This window comes from Nannobrachium achirus, assembly GCF_963921795.1.
Source record: "Nannobrachium achirus genome assembly, chromosome: 21".
Classification (NCBI taxonomy): Eukaryota; Metazoa; Chordata; class Actinopteri; order Myctophiformes; family Myctophidae; genus Nannobrachium; species Nannobrachium achirus.
In genome coordinates, this window is record NC_137828.1 from 23473291 (window position 1) to 23497006 (window position 23716).

The following is a 23716-nucleotide window of genomic DNA, read 5'->3' on the forward strand; positions in this document are numbered from 1 at the left end:
TCATGGGGGGCCCGCAGTGAATCCTTGTACCCAGGTCCCAGAATTTGGTGCGACACCCCTGCGTAAATACTACCACTTTACTTCTCCTTCTGGAAAGTACAGTATTTGTATGCAGTTTTCGCCTTGACACTATAGCGTGTTTACAACCAAATGATGATAACTATGTCATAGTCTCTCACCTTATGGTTCAGCAGGGCCGCCAAGGGTGAATAATGTCAGCGTCTTTATTTGCGGCAGATGGGGGTACGGTTCGCGCCATTCTCCATTTTTATAGGGTCTCGTGGGGGTGTTTTGCCCCCAAGGGCTGAGAACGGTTTGCTAATGTTAAATGATTTGGTCTCCCCCTGTGGAGAGGCATCATAAATCATCCCACAACAAGGGTCAATTAGGAATCGGAGACGGTTGGAACAGGAGCTAATCTCACTCTAGGGCGCTGTTGGCGGCAGGCCCAGAAATATAGTTTGTCTTGCGCTGCAATGTATGCCTTTAGGGGCTTGTGATGTGCAAAGCGTTTTGATATCCATCAAATGACCCGAGGTAATAATCCAAGTCAACCGTGTGAATTGGAAATATATACTATTATAGCTTTGGCTCTGCGGACCAACTGTCACTGACGCAAAATGTATAAATCTGGTCATGAATAGAATAATGTGAAAATGAGGGATGACGTACTGGCAGCAAGGCAGTTACGTGACAATAACCACATGACCTCTCCATAACAGGAAGAGTACCTCAACGAGGAGGTAGACGCTCGCATGATCGAGTACGAGGACAACCGGCCCCTGCTGGACATGTTCCTCCAGAAGCCCATGGGAATGCTCGCCCTGCTGGACGAGGAGAGTCGCTTTCCCCAGGCCACTGACCACACACTCGTAGGCAAGTTATCTCCAATGGGAGTGCAAACCTGAACACAGCTTCTGAACCCTTCTTTAGCCCCATGGTCACTGAACCAAATATTGGACATGGTCGTCACAAAGCCACAATTGACTTCCTCCCTGCACACTGAGGTGTATGCAGAAATGTTTTCTGTTTGATTAATTGATTGATTGCATTTATTTATTGATTTGCTTTATTAACAGTTTGTAAAAAGGTACAGAGGTACAGTTAATACAACCAGTAAGACCCCCTAATCGGGAGATAAGCGACCGCCACGTCGCATACACAAACTAGGAGCATTGTCCAAAAATGTGATTTGCAAGAATCGGCCTCATGGTGGTGCTAGAATAGGGCCATGTGAGAAATGAGGGATGGGGGTTATGGTTTGGCAGCCAAGGAGAGTGTGTGCACAGTTTGGCATGGATAGGGGCAATGGTGGCAGAGATATGAGTAGGGCAAAAGTGTGACATGACGTGTGACGGACAGACTGACTGACAGACGGTGGAGGTTGCAGATGTACAGTTATACAACAATGCCAAAAGGATAACACAAAAGCCCTGGGGGCTTCTTTCCATTGTGGTCTTGTGACATACAATACTATTCAATAAATCATCTACTCATGAGAACATTCTTTCCGTAGACAAGTTTGAAGATAACCTCAAGACCAAACATTTCTGGAGACCAAAGAGGGTAGATCTGGGTTTTGGCATTCAACACTATGCTGGAAAGGTAAATGCAATTCTATAGTACAGTATGTGTGAGTTCCCCAGCGGCATGCCATTGGTATAATTATTATTATTAATAGCCCCCCTGTTACTTTCCAATCTCTATATTCACTCACTTTTGAAAGTAGCTGAAGAAATGGATGGATGTGGTAAATGTAGTTTCCAATGAGTTGTGGTCTAACAACAGTAATGGTAGTGTAACATGTGCTACTACAGTAACCTCTGATATTTTTTCTTTCTTTTTTTCTTTTATTTTTCTGTTTCGAACACCACACAATAAAGAAGTCACAATAAAGCAACAAAAGTTCAAATACAAAATGTATTAAAAGTAGTGCTGTCCGAGTTAACTAAATTAATCGCAATTAACTCACCGTTATGTTAATCGCGATTAATTATTTTAATCGCAATTAATCGCATATTTACAAACATTGGCTACAATATCGGCTATATTGGCTACAAGGTCCATCCCTGTTGATGTAACAAAAAATACAATGTATAATTAAAGCATAAAGGTGGACACAACAGTAATCATTTAGCAGATCCTTATACCCATCAGCTGCAGTCTGTTTAATGCAATACCATTATGATTTATTCAGGTTTTTAATTAATTTCGAATAAAAGATTAACATACTTTCGCATAAATCCAGCAAATATTTCCACTCCCAAGTTAACAGGGCCACGAAAGACTTGAATGATATCCCTCTAAGTTACATTGTGACCTGATAAAAGCTGATGACTTATTTGCGATTAATCGCGCGATTAACTACATAAATCATGCGATTAATCGCGATTAAAATATTTAATCGTTGGACACCACTAATTAAAAGCAATTTCAACTATGTCAATGAACAATAAATCATGTTCGAAAAGGAGCAGAAACAAGCTAATGCTTATACCCCTTCATAACAGTTTTATATTACCACAAATTATTATGAGAAAAAAATATATTAAAAGAAAAACAAACAGGTGAACCAAATGTACATGTATATTACTGTACTACTTCAACACAACTTCTCAATTCAGTACCCTCATAAACCTTTCCATCGGCATCAACAATTTCAATGTCCCTCCTCATTTCTGTGCTTCTTAACTGTTCTGCTGCTGTAGACGATCCTCACCGTCATTCAAATCGGTGACTACATGACGCCGTTGACAGCGCTCACCGTCAATCTTACTGTATTTACAGTAAATGTATTAATACTTACATAATGTCGCCCCGGTCGCGGCCGCATCGGTAATGTCCGCGATTTGTTTAAAACGCACGTTGGGCGTGCACGTGAAGTGAAGCTCCTCCATGTTAAGTCAATGGAGAGGCCCATAAAGAGACTTCATTTAATCCAAAAGAGCCATTTTGAGCCATTTTGCACCAGATCTGATGTAAACAATACACACGGCAGGGCGCAGCCATCTTTCTCTTCTCGGCTCACACTGTCATGTGACTAGATGACGTAATTGTTGCCGTCAAGTGATAATCCAAAAAAACAAAAACAACCCCCTTCCAGCCCTTCAAAATAATAGCGGCGGCCGACGGAGGAAACGGCGCAGCACCAAGGCAACAAGCAACCTTCAGATTAAGAGGCACGAGTTGTGTTAAAATAGCTTGTCTTATATTGATGTTTAAACTGTGGCATACTATTGCTTTGTTTTATATCTCCCTGAAGTTCATTTCACAGATTAACCCTGCAAACTAAAATACACATACCTTTTTGAGTAGTGCAGACAAAAGGCTGCACTACTAAGCAGTGGTGGGAAAAGTACTCACATTTTGTACTTGAGTAAAAGTATCAATACTGCAATGTAGAAGTACTCCGTTGAAAGTAAAAGTCCAGAATTCAAATTGTAATTGAGGTAAAAGTATGACTTTGTTGGCATCAAAATATACTTAAAATACTAAAAGTAAAAGTACAAAATGTTTGAAAATAGCAGATCTAACAAGGTAATTGCCCTAATTGTGATTTTGCTGTACAGAAATATGTATGTCTGCCTGCTCTCAGGTGATTTACAACGCTGCAGGCTTCCTGGCCAAGAATAGAGACACCCTGCCTGCTGACATTGTTCTCCTGCTGAGGTCATCAGAAAACACCCTCATTCAGAAGCTGGTCACCCATCCTCTCACCAAAACGGGTAAGGTTTTCCTCAGAGCATCCACAAACTAGACAGGTGCAATTCTGGGAAATTGCAAGCGTGGTTGCAGGGACGTGCTGGCCATTGGGAAAAGCGGGACAACTCCCGAACGGCCGGTTCATTCCCGGCCGGTCCAGGCCGGCCATTAGGAAAAAAATAAAAATAAAATGTCGGCCTTCGTTCCATTTTGGGGGCTAGGCGGCCAATAAAGTAAATCGTCACTGTCGGGCAGAAACCTTGTATCTCCAAGTTTCAAATTTGTAATTTTTTCGCAAATCAAAGCCCTATTTCATCATACAAGGCCGTCGCACAAAAGTTGTGAAAACAGCAGATCTACAAGCACACAACGCCTCGCACCGCTTGTAGATCGGCGCTAGTTTAAATCATTTTTTTAAATGATAAATACAAAACAAACGATTTTGGACATACAAGGTTTCCACCAGACAACGACGAAATATAACTCATGTAATTGGCCCACTGGCTTGTCACTTTGTCACAAATCTTTGAGTAGCAGCAGCGCTATAGAGAGAGATCTCTCACTATAGCGCGCAATGAGGGCCTCTCCAACTCTTTTTTCCCGGGCTGAATCAGGGGCCCAGCACGTCCCTGGTTGCATATACATTTGTGATGTCGCGTGAAGCTTGACCAATCCTCAAATCCATTATGTTGTGCAATCAGAAAAGGGGTCAGGAATAAGTCCAATGAACTCAATGGACTTTTTGAGGTTTTGGCCACCTTCACTTAATGCTGCCCGCAGGTTGATATTGGAGTAGGCCTACTGTTATATTATTGACAATTCCAAACATGGAAAGATTACCCGCTTTAATTACTTCAGTCTATATTAGTAGCTTAATGACTAGTATTAAAATGTTATTGTATTTTTTTATGGCCAATGTATTTGTATTTAAGTTCATAAAGTTAACATGAGAACATATGAAAGCATTTGAAAAAATACATAAAAATTAAATAAAAGTTAGTTTTCAGCATTCCAATTCAAAAATAGCAATAATAGCAGATCTACAAGCTCAAAACGTGTCACAGCGCGACAAGTTTTGAGCTTGTAGATCGGCTATTTTTGCTATGTATATGCATTGTGGCCCTCTGGGGTGAGTGTGGAAATATAGTGGCCCTCGCCATCATCAAAGTTGCCCACCCCTGCTCTAGATGAAATGATAAACAGCAGGGGCGAGCTCCCAAACCGAACCGCTGGACAAGAACAATAGTCTGGCAACCACACTAACAATGTAACCTTAAAATGTTCCATTTCTAGCAATCACTGGACTTTTTGTGTAATAGAATTGTATGGTCAAAACACATGACCATAGGTTAATGCATTAGACCGCTGGTCTTCAGCGTTTTTTCAGGCCAAGGACCCCTTAGCAGAGAGAGAGATGAAGCAGGGATCCTACATATACGCGTATGATGTTGCAGATTAAACGTTTTCATAGATAGTTTGAGCACTGTCATCAGTGGTGTGTAGCGTTTGTTGGTATTCTTGTTATTTTGTGTATTTTCAGACATTTAACCATTACTTAAAACGTTACCTTCCACTGTACTTGGTCTGTTCTTTTTTCCCTCTACACGAAACATCATTATGAGCTTGTAGATCTGCCATTTTTGGCTAAACTTCTCCTCAGAATAGGGATGCTATCCTATCACACAAAGATGTGGTGGCCTCCCGTTGAAGACCCCTGCGTTATATCAAACAATGAAAAGCCATTAGAAAGTGTTTGGAAATGTATTTTCCCAATTTACGAGACGCCGATTTGCTTTGTTTTGCTTTGGTATCTCTTGATTTTCTTGATTGGAGTATGACTCTGCTAACTATCGCTTAATGCCAGTTTGTGTTGGCCAGTTCTCATACATGATCTTTTCTGTGTTTCTTTCACAGGCAACCTTGCCCACACCAAGGGCAAAGGTGTAAACACCTTGCGCCACTCGACTCCTACACGCACCATCAACATCACTAAGGTAATTTATTTTAACACTCCTCTATGGGTTTGCCTTTTAAAAGTAAAAGGTTTCTCTATCAGTCCCTTTTAGAGGGATATTTCACTTCCAAACTTGTTTGGGGTCATTTCTCATTTTAACATCTAAGGCTTTTGTATGCATCCCAGACCTCAAGTTGCTTGATTCAGTATTTAGATATGTGATATTAATTTAATCAGACATGCAACCTTCCTATACAAACCCAAAAGCCCATTTCCAGTTACTTTTAACCCTGCAAGGCCCAGCGTTGCTTTTTGGCAACATTTTTTAAATCATTTTAAGAAAAATGTTATAATTAGTTTTCCTGTTCTTTTTTCACATTAACATCACCATTAAATCCTATTGTTTAGTATTACAATGTCATTGGCCTGGATATTTGCATATAAATACCCCCCACAGGGGCTGACATTCACTACTTCCAGAGAAGTTGAAATTCCAGCGTCTGGACGAACAACATCTCACTTTTTAACTGAAGCTATTTCTCACTAAAACATAAGTAGAATGCCTGTAATATTTTTTTTTCGTGATCATTAGAATGTCTAGAACACGTGCATATTTCAATATTGTGGAAAAATATCCCCAAAATGCAAATTAGAGCTTTATTTATGATTTATGGCTATAAAACCTAAAACATTATTAATTTTTTAACATTACATTTTCCTGTGATTAGGACTGCTACAACACCATCTGATTTTTTTTTTTTTTTTTTTTGGCCAGTAGAAATTAATTCGGGTCTTGCAGGGTTAATCTAAATACTGAATCAAGCAACTTGTTTGTCTAGGGTGCTCACAGAAGCCGGAGTATAATTTAAAATGACCCCTAACATCTTTGAAAGTTAAATAGTTGCCCTAAGTCCTCCATTATTGACCATTTAAGCTCCTTATACCTTTTTTTAACATTTCCCTCTTTCCCTCTTTCTCTCTCTCATTTTTTCCCCTGACTCGACCCCAAAGTTGGGGGTCTTTCCTTTATACAGTTCTCTGTCACAAACTGAGGTAAAAGATACAACATGAATATATATATATATATATATATATATATATATATATATATATATATTCATTTCCATTGTGCGTTGTGTGATATTAGCTATACATACTTCTATTTGTGTTTAACATAGAGTAATTCTCAGTTTGGTGATATAGTCTGTGTATGTTAGTGTGTACGTGTACATGTGCAGGTTACTGAGTGTTTTACCTATAGCTGCCTTCAGTTTGTAGACGTGGGATGAAACCCCCACTCAGCTGTCCTCACAGTGGCGTAGTGGTGTGGTTACAGCTGTTCTCTGCTCACTATAGTAACGTAGACCAGTGGTTTTCAAACACCTTCATGTCAAGGACCCCCAAATTGATGTGTATTTGTCGGTGCTCCCCCACCTGAGAAGATTTTGTGCCAGGGACCCCCAGAAGAGAATTGTGTGTAATCTTTTAGAAGTAGGATCCTGGGCATCACTTGCGAACGCCACATGCAGAGACTATAGCTGCCCTTGCCAGCAAATCAGAGTGTTCACGTACCTTTGAAAAATCATAGAATACTATGCCTCGCAGCGATCCGTCCGCGGGTGGTGTTAAAAGACGCATAGGTCTCCTAGTGTCGAGGGAAAGAAATGGTGGCCACGATAATCCATTGCAGAGATATAGCCAGTTGACTGTGTTTTTTTATTTTATTTTTGTCTGTACTCTTCTTTGGTGATGCTGGGATCACACATCACAGACAGACTGCTGAAAAGTGCCCTCTATAATTTCCATGGCCAAAAAAGACTTTGACGAGCACTCGTCATTGGCGCTGTGGACCTCGGACGATTTGACGAACAGACTCGTCAATGTCAGTGGAAGAGTTAACATACTCTACCATACAGATTGGACAAAATTACATTTTATTCATTACCAACAATTTGCATATGTTTAAAGTGGCTAAACTGACTTTGATGTTAATATTAGCTCATTTTGCTCTGGACCCGTTGGGGGTCCCCGGATCCCACTTTGAGAACCACTGACTTGTACTTAGACTCTGTGTATTTATCTTTTTTAACCACGTAAACCCTGTACTTCATTGACCTGGGTCCAAAAGTAGCTGATCTAAAAGAACCACAATATGTCATTGTGGCCTTGTAGGTCCATGATTTTCCAGTACATTATTTGCCCAGAATAGGAATGCTAGGGTTCACGTGGTTAAAGGACTTTGTGGTTAAAGGACTTTGTTTTTTTTACAACAAGGGTTCATACTTTAGATTATAATTAGAGAAAAGAAAGGTGAGTGTTAAAATGTTTTCATTTACTTTGTTCTATCGTTTTAGCACATATAGCGAATTTGGTTTCAGTGGGTGGGGGCATGCGTACAAGTGGCTAAATATGTCTTTTTAGACACAATAAGCCAGCGATTTCTTTATTACTATTTACAGTAACACTACTAGCCCTTATAAGTCACATCTGCCCATAAACGGTTGAGGTGCATCTTGGGAATGGGCTTATTGTGTGTAAAAAGACATATTTAGCCACTTGTACGCATGCAAAACGATAGAAACGATATAAAGTTGTCCTTTAAAGGTTCCCCCGTGGATGAATGTTTAAGAATAATTGTTAAATCTCCATTATATTTTGCAATCAAATTTACTCCTTAGTTGTCAAGATTAATAAGCCAAGTTTTTTAAACCTAAGTATGTGAGACCGCTGTGTTTTAGCTAAATTGTCACAGCACACAGTCCCACTGGGATGCCAAATTCATAGCTTAAGGCAATTTGTTCCCCTTAAAAGCAATTGACAATAGACACAAGCTGCTTTATTTTGTGTTGAGTTCATGAATCTATTAGCATTAATCTGCATATTTTTGAATGTTGCCTGAGAAATCTAGCCCATCAAAGGATGTCTTCTTAAGAAGTCAGTTTGTCGGATTAAACTGTGTGTGTAGCTGTTTGCTATTATAGTTGCTTTTAGTGCCGTTCACTATATTTGCAGTGCGCTGATAGTTTGCAAATGTTTGTTACTGTATACTGTACCATATATTTATTATACAGTATGCAATGTCAAGATTAATATTAGATTATATATGACCAATATTAACACACATTTCACTTATATAGCGAGCTCTGACAGTATTCCATACATGTCACAGATCTTCAGTAATTTGTTGAGACTAAGTAGTACCATATATTTATTTTATACTGTATGCAATGTTGAGATTAACATTAGCTACTGTATGACCAACATTAGCACACATTTGCATAATTCATTTCACATATGTTATAGTTTGCTCTGCCAGTATTTCATACAAGTCAGATGATGTCAGAGGTCTTCAGTAATAATTTATGTGTCGAGACCATTTGAAGTAATGTAATCTGAACAAGTTGCAATTATCCTCTTGATTTGGCCTGCTCTTTTATGCATTTTCATACATCTCTTTTGCAGCCTACTTGGAAATTAATCCTCAGCCCTGGGAAAAAACCCTTGCCTGTTGTGCCTGTTAACGACACGGCACCAATGATGGTGAATTAACCCCTTCAATCTGGGAAAGCATCTGTGACATTTTAGATTTTTAGCTATATCATGTATTGGTTCTCAAAGTGGGGTCCGGCGACCCGCAGTGGATCCTTGGGGGGGGTTCCATGGGTTCCCCTGCAAAAGTAGTTTATAGCATCACAATCACTTACCCGTATTTTCCGGACTATAAGGCGCACTTAAAAGCCTTTAATTTTCTCAAAAAACTACAGTGCGCCTTATAGTCCAGTGCGCCTTATATGGATCATTCATTGACATTGACATTCCCTTTAGCACAGCTCCATCTGTTGGATGCATAACGCAACGGTAGCGTCTATTATGTGCGCCTTATAGTCAGGTGCGCCTTATATATGAAAACAGTTTGAAAAAAGACCATTCATTGACAGTGCGCCTTATAGTCAGGTGCGCCTTATAGTCCAGAAAATACTGTAACCATTTTAACCATTATCTTTGCAACCATAATCTTTTCAATCCAAAGGAAAAGATAATGTTCATAATTAGCCAGCCCAAAACAATTATTGTCATTGGTTTAGTTGTAATTGTGTAATTGCATGCCCCTGAAAAGCACACATTGTAATGAACAGAACAGAAAAGCATAATGTGTCTACTGGCAGTGAGAAAGGAATACATTTTAGCAGGTTATCTCCACATTAAAAAGAAATGACTTGCTTACATTTTTCCCCAGATGGCCTATTGGGCAAAGTTTAACTCATTTACTGCCATTAAAAAACGTCTGCGATTGACAAAAAAGCCACAATTTTCTTACCTTTAAACGTGTACTTGTGCGTGTCCATCGTGCACGACTGTGCACGGATCGTGCACGGTCCGTGCACACGTCATGATCCAAAAACCCCAGTAAAATTCATGCCACATTCGCTGCAGTAGCTCCAGCTCTCTCTAGGAAGTGAACACAGTCACAGTGTGACACAGAGAAACATGTTGTCCCGCCTCCTGTTTCCGACCCTCCGTATCCGTTTCCAGCCCCAAACCGGAAGTATTGTTTTTGGAGCACTTAGGAACCCGATCGGCGATCTGATCACCGATCAGATTTTTGATTGTTTTGAATTAAATCAAATTAATCTTATAGCTCGGGAAACTCGGGCGTGGTGGCCTGGAATAACACACACGCACGCACACACGCACGCACGCACGCACGCACGCACGCACACACGCACACACACTTTGAGCCGATCAATATGTCTGGGTCATTACATAGTGTTGTACCAGTCTGTCTGTGTCCCTTTTGTGGAGATGTGTTTCTGTCTGTCTAGCTTTATGCCCATGTATGGAGATTCCTGATGTCATCAGTATATGCATATATGGGCATGCCCCCTTTTGTGCCCATATATGGAGCTGACTCGTGGTTTGCTTATGGTTATGTAGTGACGATGGTTTGTTTAGGTTGTCATTGTGACGGTTTATTTATGGCTGAGTCAGAATGGCGTCAGAGCTCTTCCAGCCTGCCGGATCTCCCATTAGTACATTTTAATATTGGATTATGCTATACCCATTAGTCTAATGTAACTAATGTTTACAATGTTTTATGACCAGTGTTTGTTTGTTCATCAGGGTGATCCTGGCGAGTCCTCCTTACACCCCAGAGCAACCACCAACATGAGAACTCAGACAGTAGCCTCCTATTTCAGAGTAAGTGTCTTTCCTTGCTACTTCAGAGTAAGTGTCTTTCCTTCCTACTTCAGAGTAACCCAGCAAGCACGGTCAGGACCTGGACCAATCAGTGACGTCTCGATTGGGGCCAGATCAAGTCAAACCATGACTAGTCGGATCTGGCCTAGAATATCACCTGATTTCAACCAACATAAATCCTGTCCAGTGTCCACGAAAACGGACGTCCTGGATTAATCAGAGAGGGTTCAATCGAGGCCAGATAAATATCATAACTAGTCAGATATGTCCCAGAATATAACCTTACATGCTCATATTTCAACTGACACAAACAATAATAATAACATTGTTAACAATAAAAATAATCCTATAGTCATGACGTCCTGGTAATGACGTCAAGATCATCCTCATATGGGCTGTGATCTGGCCTAGTTCTGAATGTCACCGGAGTCACCAGAGGACGTTATCATAATGTCATCATGACGTCATTTGGCTTGCAAGGAAGTGACTTTCTTTGCTAGGTGTTTGTTACTTACATCTAATGTTGTGATTATGTAACTCCACTTTTAACAGCCTTACAGTCCCTGCAGTGTAATGTTCTTGTCTCTCTCTGTCGTTTAGTACTCTCTGATGGACCTGCTGTCCAAGATGGTGGCAGGACAGCCCCAGTTTGTGCGTTGCATCAAGCCCAACAACGATCGGCACGCCAACAAGTTTGACAGAGAGAAGGTTCTGGTGCAGCTGCGCTACACCGGAGTCCTGGAGACGGCCAAGATCAGACGGCAGGGCTTCTCTCACCGCATCATGTTTAATAACTTCATCAAGAGGTCAGCAGACTGTATATGATAAGTCGAGTCACAAAGAGAGAAAGACAGAGAGAAAGAGAAAGAAAGAGAAAGACAGAAAGAGGTTTAAGCATTGTATGGTATAGATAGATAGATAGATAGATAGATAGATTTTTATTAAAGTGTCATGCACCACACGGTGCCCAGCCCGCACGGGCTTACAAGACACTCACAACATAGTATACATACAGTACACCAAGATACACCACATAATTCAAAAGAAAAAAAGTATTAAGTGTCCATGTTTACGGGTACAATGTTCTCCACCTCAACTGCCATGCCTTCTCTATGAATTTTGCTAGAACAAACACTTCATTATTGAACAACCAGCGTAACATAGCACATTCAGACATCCAAAACAAATCTGGATTTTTGGCTTGCATTTTTTCAAATAAAGAATTTCTTAAAACATAAGATTTCGTGATATAGTCATCTTTAAATTGGATATAATGTCTTAACTTTGCTTTTTTACAAGTGTCCACTCTCCATTGCTCCTGGTGTAATATTGACAATTTATATTTAATCGTATTTATATTACATTGGAGATTATTCATGAAATATAAATTTAAGTCTGAAATTGAGAAAATTAAAGAAACTTCTCTTATCCATGGATAGTTACCTGTTCTATTCCAATCAAATATAATTTTTGTAAGCCTCCCTTCTGGCAGTTGGGTGAGGCGGTTCCACAGTCTAATCATTTCACACCGCTGCTTTGTAAGGCAACTTTCCCAACCTGTGTCACCTTCAATGGCCAACTTAGTGGTATACTTATGCACCCCGAGAAAACACCTCAAAGCTCTACTCTGAATGTTTTTACATTCGATAGCCTCCTCAAAGCCCCATACACCTGCTGCATAAAATAAAATAGAAGAAACCATAGAGTCAAAAAGCTTGGTGAATGTAGCAAAACCTAAATCAGGGCACAATTTCATTTTACTTAATATGGCACCTAATGCTCTTCCAGCTGAGTCAGCCAATACCTTCCTCCCCTCAGACAAACTCTGAATTCATGAAAAACAAAACCTAGATATTTATATGAGGGGACATAACTCAAAGACATTGACCCAAACACAAAATTGTGGTTACTCTGCTGTTCAGCTTTCCTTCTAAAGTGTATAATCTGTGTTTTCTCTCTGTTAATGGCAAGTCTCCATTTACTGCACCACAAACACACAATATTCCACATCTTTTGGAGATTTGACTCATTTTCAGCTATAAGAGCAATATCATCAGCATATAAAAGAATACTCAAATTAATATTTTCAATTGATAAACCCAAATTGGCCTGCTTGATTTCCTGAGCTAAATCATTTACATATAAATCAAACAGAGTGGGGGAGAGCACATCGCCTTGCTTCACACCAAATGGTGTGGGAAACCAGCCAGTTCTAAGGTCGTTTAACTGCAGGCAAGCAACTGGAGCTTTATATAAAGCTTTGATGGCTTTATAAAAGGTACCGTTAATATCGGAACAAAGTAACTTATATTCCAATAGGTCTCTATTGATCCAATCAAAGGCTTTTTTAAAGTCAATAAAACAAACAAATGTGCTTTACCCTCCTGCAGTCTAGCTCTTACAACAGATGAAATGACAAAAATATGATCAATACAAGCCCTGTTTTTTCTAAACCCGTTCTGTTCATCAACCAACACATTATTGAACTCCAAATAATCAGTAAGTCTCTTATTTAAAACACTAGAATATAACTTATAAACTGTACTGAGCAAACCGATGCCTCTATAATTTAGAGGAACTCTAGGGTCAGCTTTTGATGATTTTGGAATGGGTATAATAATTGATTTATCCCACACAGAGGGTGTGATGCCAGAATTAAAACAAGTTTGACAAAGAGAGTGTAATACAGTCAACATATAAGGGGATTTAAGCACCTCATTGGGGAGTTCCTCCACACCTACTGCCTTTTTTATTCTAGCTCTGTCTAGGGCCTCCTGAACCTCCTGTATTGTTATATCATTATTCAGTGTATGATGTTGATAGTATGCTGCATGCTCATAGCACGACCCCTCCTCAAGCTCACATTTTAATTTACAAGTTTCTTTTAAAAACTGTTCATTGAAAAGAGGAAGGTCACAACATGCATACAGACCACTATAATCATCCTCCCACTTTTTAAGTATCCTATTTGTTTCAAAGGAAGATTCACCATTCATATAAGTCGTATAAGTCTCACAGTGGTTCCCAAAGTTTCCAGGCTGCGACCCCCCAAAACAATCGTATTTGAACTTGGGACCCCCACCCTGACAAGCACTTGGAATTGTAGGCATTACGTTTAGTTTGCCTCGGTTCCATTGTGAAAATAGCTCTGAGCTTGTACTGTAGTTTGGTTATTTTCACAGTGCAAGGTGTTGTGAACTTGCCTAACCCTAACCCTAACGTCTTAAAAGTCATTCAATTGTAACTTTAGAAATGTGCAGTTATACCCTGAATACACTTATACTGTATGTTGGTTTGTTTACTGTTGAGTGAGAAAACAATGTTGCATCAAGCTAATCATCTGGGGACCCTGTAAAATAATTTGACACTGATATAAGATTCAATGGATCACATACAGGTACTACATCTTGGCGTTCCGGGCCCATGAGGAGCCATCTGTGAGCCCAGAGACGTGTGCTGCTATTCTGGAGAAGTCCAGGCTGGAGAACTGGGCCATGGGGAAAACTAAAGTATGTCCCTTTAATGATCTACTCAAATATGTGTTTTCATCTTTTCCCCTTGATACAGCACCAAAGTCTGACATCACTGCCGCTAGAGGGCGCTATATCCTCCTGGGTTACGACGTTATTTGTTGTATTCATGGGTTTCATTTGTAAGTCCTACACTGGCCATGTGAGACCAACACAGATGATCTGATCAGACAAATTGAAACACCTGTGTTGGGCTACAAATGAAACCCATGAATATGATGCTATCTAAGATTCCCCTATGTGGAATCCAATACCAAAAAATAACGCTGTGACATTCCTCTATGAATTGAGTACAAAAGGACCCCAATGTAAACAAGCCATTGTGCTTTCTTGGGTTTATACCTTGTATCTTAACTGTACCGTCCTGTGCTTTTCCTATGTGAACTGCTAATGAAGTATTCAATCAATCAATCAATCAGTCAACTAGACTGCACTCTGTCGAGGTGCCAACTTGCGCCTTGTATCAGGTCGCACTTGTTGGTTGGTGACGTCACCGAGAACGCTGATCCCTCATTGGCTAAAGGCCCAGCCAACAAGAGCGCCAGCAGAGCGTGCAAGTACTGTAGGGTAAGATAGCGCCGCCCATGGCTGCTGTGGTGACTACGTGTGTTGCGTTCTGTTTGAATGCAAAAATGTAGTATGCCAAAGCAAATTCCTATGTGTATTACACAATGGTTAATAAAGTAATCTGAATCTGAATCTGAAAAAAGGGTGATGATAGCTGTCTGTGGGTATGTATGTGGGTTTGTATGTGGGTATGTACACATGTTGGTTGGTGGTGGCTAAAGGCGCATCCTTTGTACTGTCTGCCACATACCCACCCAGACACAGACAGCAATCACCCTACTTGCGCCCTCTGCTTGTGCAAGTAATAACCCAGGGGTAGTTAGTGGGAGTTACGTCAGGACTTCGGTATGCTATTAGTAACTGCTGATCGATTCTTGTTCACGAGCCTGCCGAAAACACATCACCATCTCCATAAGAGAGAAATTCAAACAATGAAATAGTTTTCTCTATCGATGGTGGTCGCTCCTCAGGTGTTCCTGAAGTATTACCACGTGGAACATCTGAATCTGATGGTGAAGCAGAACACGGAGCGCATCGTCCTGGTCCAGGCCTACGTGCACGGCTGGCTGGGGGTGAAGCGCTACCGCCGGCTGCTGGAGGAGAGAGCGCACAGTGCACTGGTGTTGCAGTCAGGTCGGTCTTTGTTTCCTTCTTTTACTAGTGTGACTTAAAGTAATTTAAACATTAACAGGGTGGGCGGGCATAATAAGCTTCAGCCCTTACCTTTTCGGTCAACAGTTATCTTATACTGCCTGTATTCTGTATGTACAACTGGTTTGTTAAATCACGATAAAGATGAATTAACTAACTAACATTATGCCATCCAAACGCTTGTGTGCGACCGTCAGACTTTAGAAGGCTATCATAGCCAATCAGGAGGGAATATGGGAAATGGGACAGATCCATGTTGATGACATGACTCTAGACATACTGTGTACCGCTTTGCGTGATTTTAGGGCAAAATCTGTTGGAGCAGTGTCTAAAAAAATGTGTTTTGCGAGAATCGGCCTCATGGTGGAGCTAGAAGAGGGCCATGTGAGAAATGGGGGGTGGAGGTTGTGTTTTGGCAGCCAAGGAGTGTGTGTGCAAAGTTTGGCGTGGATAGGGGCAACGGTGGCGGAGATATGAGTAGGGCAAAAGTGTGACGTGACATGACGTGTGATGGACAGACTGACAGCCAGTGGAGGTTTTGATAGTAACTGCGACCTGACGGTCGCAATTGATATCCTGTCAGGGTGAATTGTTATTTAGGAAGATTGAGGCAGAGAAACATGCCATTCATATATGTATGGCATGGGCTCGCAGCCCGTCGGGCAGCAGCCTCCTTAGGTGTCACCTTGGACATCTCTTATACTCAGAGATGTTATGCTAAATGGCCATATAAGGATATGGTAAAGACAAAAGAACTATGCAAGGTAGTAGGAGTCAGCTGTTGGAATGACAGCCGCAGTCAAAGAGCTATGGTTTGAACATAATTAAATAGAACAGAAATGATTGTGAACAGACAAATCAACCCCATTTCTCTTCCGCGGACCATTCTCCCCCAGTGGTTTTTGTTTCGCCAACGTTATGTTTAGGAATATAAGGTTAGGTTTCGGCATAGTTTTACTGAGGTTACGTTTAGTAATAAGGTTAGGTTTCGGCATAGTTTTACTGAGGTTACGTTTAGTAATAAGGTTAGGTTTAGGCATAGATTGACTGAGATTACGTTTAGGCACATTTTACTGAGGTTACATTTAGCAATACGTGATGGCGACCATTCCGAGGTCATGGATTTGACCCGGGGCAAACTTAAGTTGGGGCGAGTGTTCTTGTATTCATCCAAACACATGGGAATTGCAGAATTACATCCCATTTTGAATGTTGTCACAATGCAAATACACAGCTCATCATTTATCTAAGCCAACTCCCTGTGTTTCTGCCATCAGCCTACAGGGGACATAAGGTTCGGCAGAAAACCGCCGACGACAAAAGCAAAGCGAAACTCGAGACCATCATCATCCAACTTCAGGCTGGTATGGACGACAAATAGGCTATATGCATATACGCCATTTTGTTCTACTTCCGGGTGTCTTTCGACTTCCTTCACAGGTGTTACTGATGATACTAATGAAGGCTGTTTGATTTATTGTACAATGGTTCTTTAATTTCAAGGAACCCCATAACTCTGTACAAATGGAATCAACACATTTGTACTGTCAGAGTTACACTTTGAGACCCACTGGTGTAGCAGAGTGTTTCCAGTGAGCCAACATGCACAATATCAGCACCCTGACTCTGTTTGACCAGAATAGAACAGACCCTTCATTAGTATAATTGGTAACACCTGTGAAGGAAGTCGAAAGACACCCGGAAGTAGAACAAAATGGCGTATATGCATATAGCCTATTGGGATCAGTTACTGTATACCTAGCCTCGGAAACCCAGACATACCTAACCCAGATTATTGACTAACATGCTGCTTCTCCTGTCGCCCTCTTCAGTCTGTCGAAGCTACCTCGCTAGACAGACATACAAGAAGTTGGTGGATGAGAGAAACACAGCAGCGACCAAGATTCAGGCTCGCTTCAGAGGGCACAAGGAAAGGAAGAGCCTCGACAGAAAACGGTACACAAAAAAAGCATAAATACTTTAACAAAAGACGCATTATACACAGGAGCATTAGCTCAGCCTCTGTAGGTCGTCATTTCATTCAGAAAACAGTTGACATGGAGTGTACATATATAGAGCATGCCGTGCGCTTATATCGATGTGCACAGATCGTGCACGCGGAGCGCCCGTGGGAAGGATGTTTTCACTAGAATCCCGTATTGCAGGAAATGATGAGCTGCGGCTGAAAGACGGTCAGTACTGAATCACGGTCGCATTTTCACTGAAACGATAGACATGTACGTAGTTGGGCCTCTCTGGTGGTCTTGTAAAATTAATGCTGTTTCAGATCATAAGGTATATTCCTGAAATAATGTAAATTCCCGGCTAAACCACCAACAGCCATTTCTGGGCGGCTGGGAAAGTGAAAGGCTTTCAATAGGTCAGGCAAATGGGTTATCGACATATAAGAGAGATTACACTAATTGTATATCTGTTCTTGAGGTTATTGTTTATCCCCCAAAATCATGAAGGCTAATTTGACCTTTGGGATACACAAATAAAAAGTCACTGTGTCCAAAAATGTAGTTACTGCACTTTGGCTTAAAGGTATTAGAGCAGTGGTTCCTAAACATTTTAGCTCGAGAACCAAAAGAGAAATTAGACGTTTGCCCGGGACCCAAACTATTGAAAACAGCAGACAGAATGTCTTTGATTTCTCTTAGATTTCTTCATGAAATTACTAAAAAAATTATTGAATTTCATGAAATGTTTAGCTTTTTTGGGAATGTTTTTTTTGAAAATGTTTTGAAATACTAATAATTAAAAAAGAAAATGTAAACAAAAAACAAAGGGACCCTTGAAAATGTGTTTGGGAAACAGTGTAGGCCTATTAGAGGACTCATTTTAGCATTACTGCTCCAGTTTAGCATGGCGATTCAGACACGAGACCAAAGAGTTTGACCCATTGACTCATTCTGACTCTAGAGAAGCCAAGAAGAAGGAGAAGGATGAGGCGGACGCCAGTGAAAAAGAAGCCGAGGCGGCAAGAGAAGCTGAGGAGATAAGCGCCGCAGATGAAATTGTCTCTGCTGCTGCCGCGTTCACCAGAGTGAGCAACGAGGACGAGGAAGAAAAGGCTGCCATTGTCCTTCAGAGGAACTACAGGGGCTACAAAGAGAGGAAGAAGATGAAGCAGGGGCGCGAGAATGCAGCCGGCGCCCAGGTGGACGTACCGCAGAACGTAGCAGAGGCCGGCGAGGAGGGTGGTCAAGAGCCTCCCGGCGTGGCGGAGGAGGGGACAGTAATGCTAGGAGGGGAGACCGGCGAGACCGGTGAAGAAGAGGAGGATGAGAATACCTTGGAAGAAGAGCAGCAGGGAGACGACAGCGATCACACGGCGGTGCCCGACGACGAGGACAATTCAGAGATCAAGGAGATCGAGGACGAAGAGGCTCCGGTGGGAGAGTCCGGACGAGACGGAGGAGAAGAGGCCGACAAGAACGTCGAGGCGGAGAGCGGAGAGGGTGCGGCTGGAGAGGTTACCTTAGAAGACGAAAGCAAGGCGGCCACCGTTCTGCAAAGTAACTTCAGGGGGCACAAGGAGAGAAAGAGGCTGGAGGAAGAGGGCAAGATCCCCGCCAGGAAAACGAAAGCGTCTTCCTCTCCAGCTGGAGAGGAAGAAGCAGTAGAAAGCAGTAGAGGAGAAGAAGCAGTAGAAGAAGCAGTAGAAGAAGCAGTAGAAGCAGTAGAGGATCCTCAAGACACAACGCACATTCCCGCGAGCGGAGAGACCTTGGACGACGCGGAAGAGGCAAAAGCAGCGACAGTCCTTCAGAGTAACTTCCGTGGCCACAAGGAACGGAAACGCCTCGAGGAGGAAGGAAAGATCCCCAAGGAAAAGAAGCAGAGTAAAGACGTCGTAGTCGAACCTCCAATAGAGGAGGAGCCTATGCAGGAAGAGGAGGAGCCAGTGGCAGAACTCCAGGCAGAGCAGTCCGCAGAGGGCCAGGAGGGCGACGGGGATGAAGAGAAAGCCGCCACCGTCCTTCAAAGCCAATTCAGAGGCCACAGAGACAGGAAGAAGCTCAAAGCTGAAAGTGAAGCAAGAAATACGGATGAGGAAGCAGTGGACGCAGTTCCAAGTGTGACGGGGGAGGAAACAATGGATGATGAGAAGCCCCTGGACACTGACGATGTCAAAGCTGAAATAGAAGTGGAGAATACTGAGGAGGAAGCAGTTGGCACGGTTCCAAGTGTTGCGGAGGAGGAAACGACGGATAGCGTGAATCCCCCAAACCTCGATGATGTGAACGCTGAAACGGAAACTAAAAACAACGAGGACGAAGCAGTCAACGCGGTTGCAAGTGTCGTGGACGAGGAAACAACAGGTGACATGACGGCCCTGGAGCTCGACGACGTGGTGATAGAGCGCAAAGATGAGATGTTGGACGTCGAAGCGGAAAGGTTGGAGCAAGAGCAAGCGGCGACGATGATCCAGAGTAAGTTCAGGGGCAACAAGGACCGGAAGGAATTGAAGACGAACCAAAACAGTGCTCTGAGTGAAGCGGAAGAGGTGGAAACGTTCTCCAAAGAAGTAATGCCATTCAAATGATTTAATGATAATTAATTATGTTTAATGATATAATCATTTTACATTTTAAGAGTTTTCAAGTACCAATTTAATCTCTGCTGTTGCTGCTGTTTTACTTTTTACATTCCACAGATTGCACAAAGTTCACAGGACTTTGTAGCCGTTCAACAGAAGCTCAATGATATAATCCTGGCTCATCAGTTAAACCCTGAGACCAATGGGATGTTTGTAAAAGGAACTGCTGCTGCAATCAATGGCCTTGCTCCCATGTGTAGCCAATCAGCCAACCAATCAGGTAAGATCAGTGAAATTGGCTCTTTGAAATCTATCCTCTATGGCAAGGGTCTTCAACAGGGGGTCCGGGACCCCTAGGGGGGTCCCCAGAGTTACTACAGGGGGTCCTCCAAATCTTTGAGTGATAGAAACCTTTTCTTCTCCTTTTTTCTATTAACCACTTGAACCCTAGCATCCATATTCTGAGAACTTTAGCCAAAAATATCAGATCTACAAGCTCACAACGCCTCGCAGAGCCTCGCAGCGCGTTGACGATCGTAAATGGTACAGAGCCTCCTCCCTGACAATATCACAGAGATAGTTTTTTTAGTAATATTTTTGGACCACAATGCTTATATGAGACTATTTTAAAATGTTATTCTCCAGAAAGAAAAAAGTCCACGACCCAGGGGATAAACATCAGGACTTTGGTACTCTATAGACATATTCAATCAAATCATTTCATTACAAGGGCTAAAAGCCACACAATTAAATCGTTAATCGCAATCATTTGTATGACAATTAATAGTCATAGTAAAATGTCATTATTGTGAGAGCCCTACACACTGCACTTCACACCAATGTCTTTTTTCCCAAAATAGCACCCTCAGTTTTAGCCACTCCAATACTTTGAGTTTTCCAGGTCACGCCAGATTTTTAGTTAAGCTATGGAGCTGTTTTTATCCTCTTATATTGCTTGTTATGTGTATGAAATACACTGAATAAAGCCCAGATTGTATTATGTAAACCCAGAGTAGCAGATGATTATTATTCCTGGCCCACACCGGTCTCTTCTTTTCTTGCGACGCTTGATGGTATCAGAAAACCCTGCGGATGTCAAAAGTGTCAAAACAGGAGGCAAATTCGTTATACGATTTGTCATTAAAAAAAAAAAAAACATCTTTGTGATACTATAGTTGATTTGATTTTCACTGGTGATATGTGTAATTGCTTTGGGCGGGTTGTGAGCATAGTTGCCAGATTTAGTTTTGAGAGAAATAAGCAGCCAGCCCAGGTCTATGAAAACGAGCCCAAAAGGAGGGACTGGGCTACATGAGCACATTAAGCCTTTACGCATTGACTATTTGAAAATCTAAGATCTATCTACAAGCTCACAATGCGTCGCATCTGCGTCGCGATGCAACACATTGTGAGCTTGTAGATCTGCTGTTTTCAAAAAGAACTTGTGAGAAGAAAAATGCGAAGAAAATGTGAAATATTTTGAATGTATTTGGAAAAAAAATCAGATTGCTTCTTTTGGGCTTGTTTTCATAGACCTTGTTGCTGATCTCTCTCGCAAAACCTGGCAACGCTGCACACAGACAAAAGCACAGTCACGTGCACACATACAGTACAGTATAGGGTCCCAGTAGAACATAATCTTCCATACATCTGGCCATGTAAACAGTTTGTCCTTTATCATTATTCCCTGAGGTGAAGCAGAATGAATTAGCCTTGTTATTTTCACACAGGCTTGTCGTGCTGTTAACTGTGTTTTTCTTCTATCCATATTTGATCGGTTCTCCATTGATGGAGCACAGCTGTACGTGAAGCTATCCTCATAAATTTCGGTGACACAATAAGCATCACGAGCTTTCATTTTGACCTGCAAAATGAAAGAGTGGCGAATGTCGTTCAGACCGCTCTCTCATGGGAAAAGGTCATTAAATGTTAATCACGCCTCACATGCAGGTTGTCTTGCAAATTATAACGGGAATTAATATGCTGGGATATCAAATTGCCCCCCTCACTTCCTTGAGCAATACAGAAATGACCTTTAGATAGACATGTTTGATAATATTACAAACTTTCACCTGCGACATAGATTCTGCGTGTGATGGATGCCGTGGCAGTGTTTTTATGGCGTGCCATGAACGGTGATTAATAAACAGGGAGAACCAAAGGTCATTGTAATGTGTTCATAATTGCAATAATGTTAGACATGCCCCCCAATGTTGGGGGAGAACATTGCTTGGAGTACATTGCGTGTGACAAACGTGATGGATTGCAACTCATACAGTATGGGGGTATGTCGAGCATGACATACGCATTATGCCCTCATGATTATGTTTTCCAAACGGCCCCCGCCGACGCGTCATGTTCGATACCGTGATGATCTGTGAAGAAAAAGAGAACTCTGTCTTAATGCTCCCGCACATATTTTATTTAAAGGACAACTTTGTTTTTGTTTTTTACAACAAGGGTTCATATTTTAGATTCTAATTGGAGAAAAGAAAAGATAAGCGTTAAAATGTTAATTTACTGCTTTCTATCGCCTTTTTAACAATTTTGATTTCAGTGGCATGTGTACATAGGCTAAATGTATTTTTAGACACAATAAGCCCTTTCTCAAGCTGAACAGCAATCTTTCCTGGGCAGATGTGACTTATGGAGGCTAGTAGTGTTACTGTAAATACTAAATAGTAATAAAGAAATTGCCAGCGATTGTGTCTAAAATAAAATACATATTTAGCCACTTGTATGCATGCCCACTGAAATCAAAATCGCTAAAACGATAGAAAGCACTAAATGAAAACATTTAAAAACTCATCTTTTCTTTTCTCTAATTACAATCTAAAATTTGAACCGTTTTTGTGAATGGAGACACCTGCCGCGATTTGATGTTGGAACTGATCACGGATCAGTCACATACTGTCAAGTCTGTGTCATATAGTAAGCACAGCCATAAGCCATTGTACCTATATTATATGGCCACCAGGAACATAATTATCTAAAATACCAATCAGGAGGGAATATGGGAAATGGGACAGATCCATGTTGATGACATGACTTAAGAGATACTGTGTACCGCTTTTTGTGATTTTAGGGCAAAATCTGTAGGAGCAGTGTCCAAAAATGTGTTTTGAAAAAATCGGCCTGATGGTGGCGCTAGAAGAGAGCCATATGAGAAATCAGAGCTGGAGGTTGTGATATGCCATCCAAGGAGTGTGTGAGCAAAGTTTGGCATCGATAGGGCCAACGGTGCCAGAGATAGAGTAGGGGCTAAAGTGTGACGTGACGGACAGACAGACAAACGGACGGACGGACGGACAGACAGACAGACAGACAGACAGCCGGTGGAGCTTATAGTAACTTGCAACCTGACGGTCACAACCAACCCACACATCCAGAGACATAAAGTTCTCATTCAAAATACCTGACACATAATAGAACAGTTAGTCTAAGTTCCCTGAACTAAACAGAGAATCAAGCACAGTCAGCTATACAGAATGAAAATGTAATATTAAGAAGACAGATTACAAGAATCGCTTGATGTCGAACTCCTCGTTTAAACCCCATGGAGCCAGT

At 41.6% G+C, this 23716-nt stretch overlaps 1 protein-coding gene across 1 annotated transcript in view; it reads left to right on the forward strand.

The window, feature by feature from the left end:
- The window catches only part of LOC308306646 (myosin-IIIa-like), a gene marked incomplete at both ends in the record, with an annotated part of 67498 nt that overhangs the window by 31855 nt on the left and 11927 nt on the right, over window positions 1-23716 (forward strand). Inside the window, 11 exons of the mRNA XM_080751687.1 lie at window positions 723-872; window positions 3596-3725; window positions 5617-5696; window positions 10778-10855; window positions 11456-11661; window positions 14253-14364; window positions 15423-15585; window positions 16881-16967; window positions 17436-17559; window positions 18529-20137; window positions 20267-20429. Coding sequence (XP_080607813.1) covers window positions 723-872; window positions 3596-3725; window positions 5617-5696; window positions 10778-10855; window positions 11456-11661; window positions 14253-14364; window positions 15423-15585; window positions 16881-16967; window positions 17436-17559; window positions 18529-20137; window positions 20267-20429 — 2902 coding nt within the window. The remainder of the gene's footprint in view (window positions 1-722; window positions 873-3595; window positions 3726-5616; window positions 5697-10777; window positions 10856-11455; window positions 11662-14252; window positions 14365-15422; window positions 15586-16880; window positions 16968-17435; window positions 17560-18528; window positions 20138-20266; window positions 20430-23716) is intronic.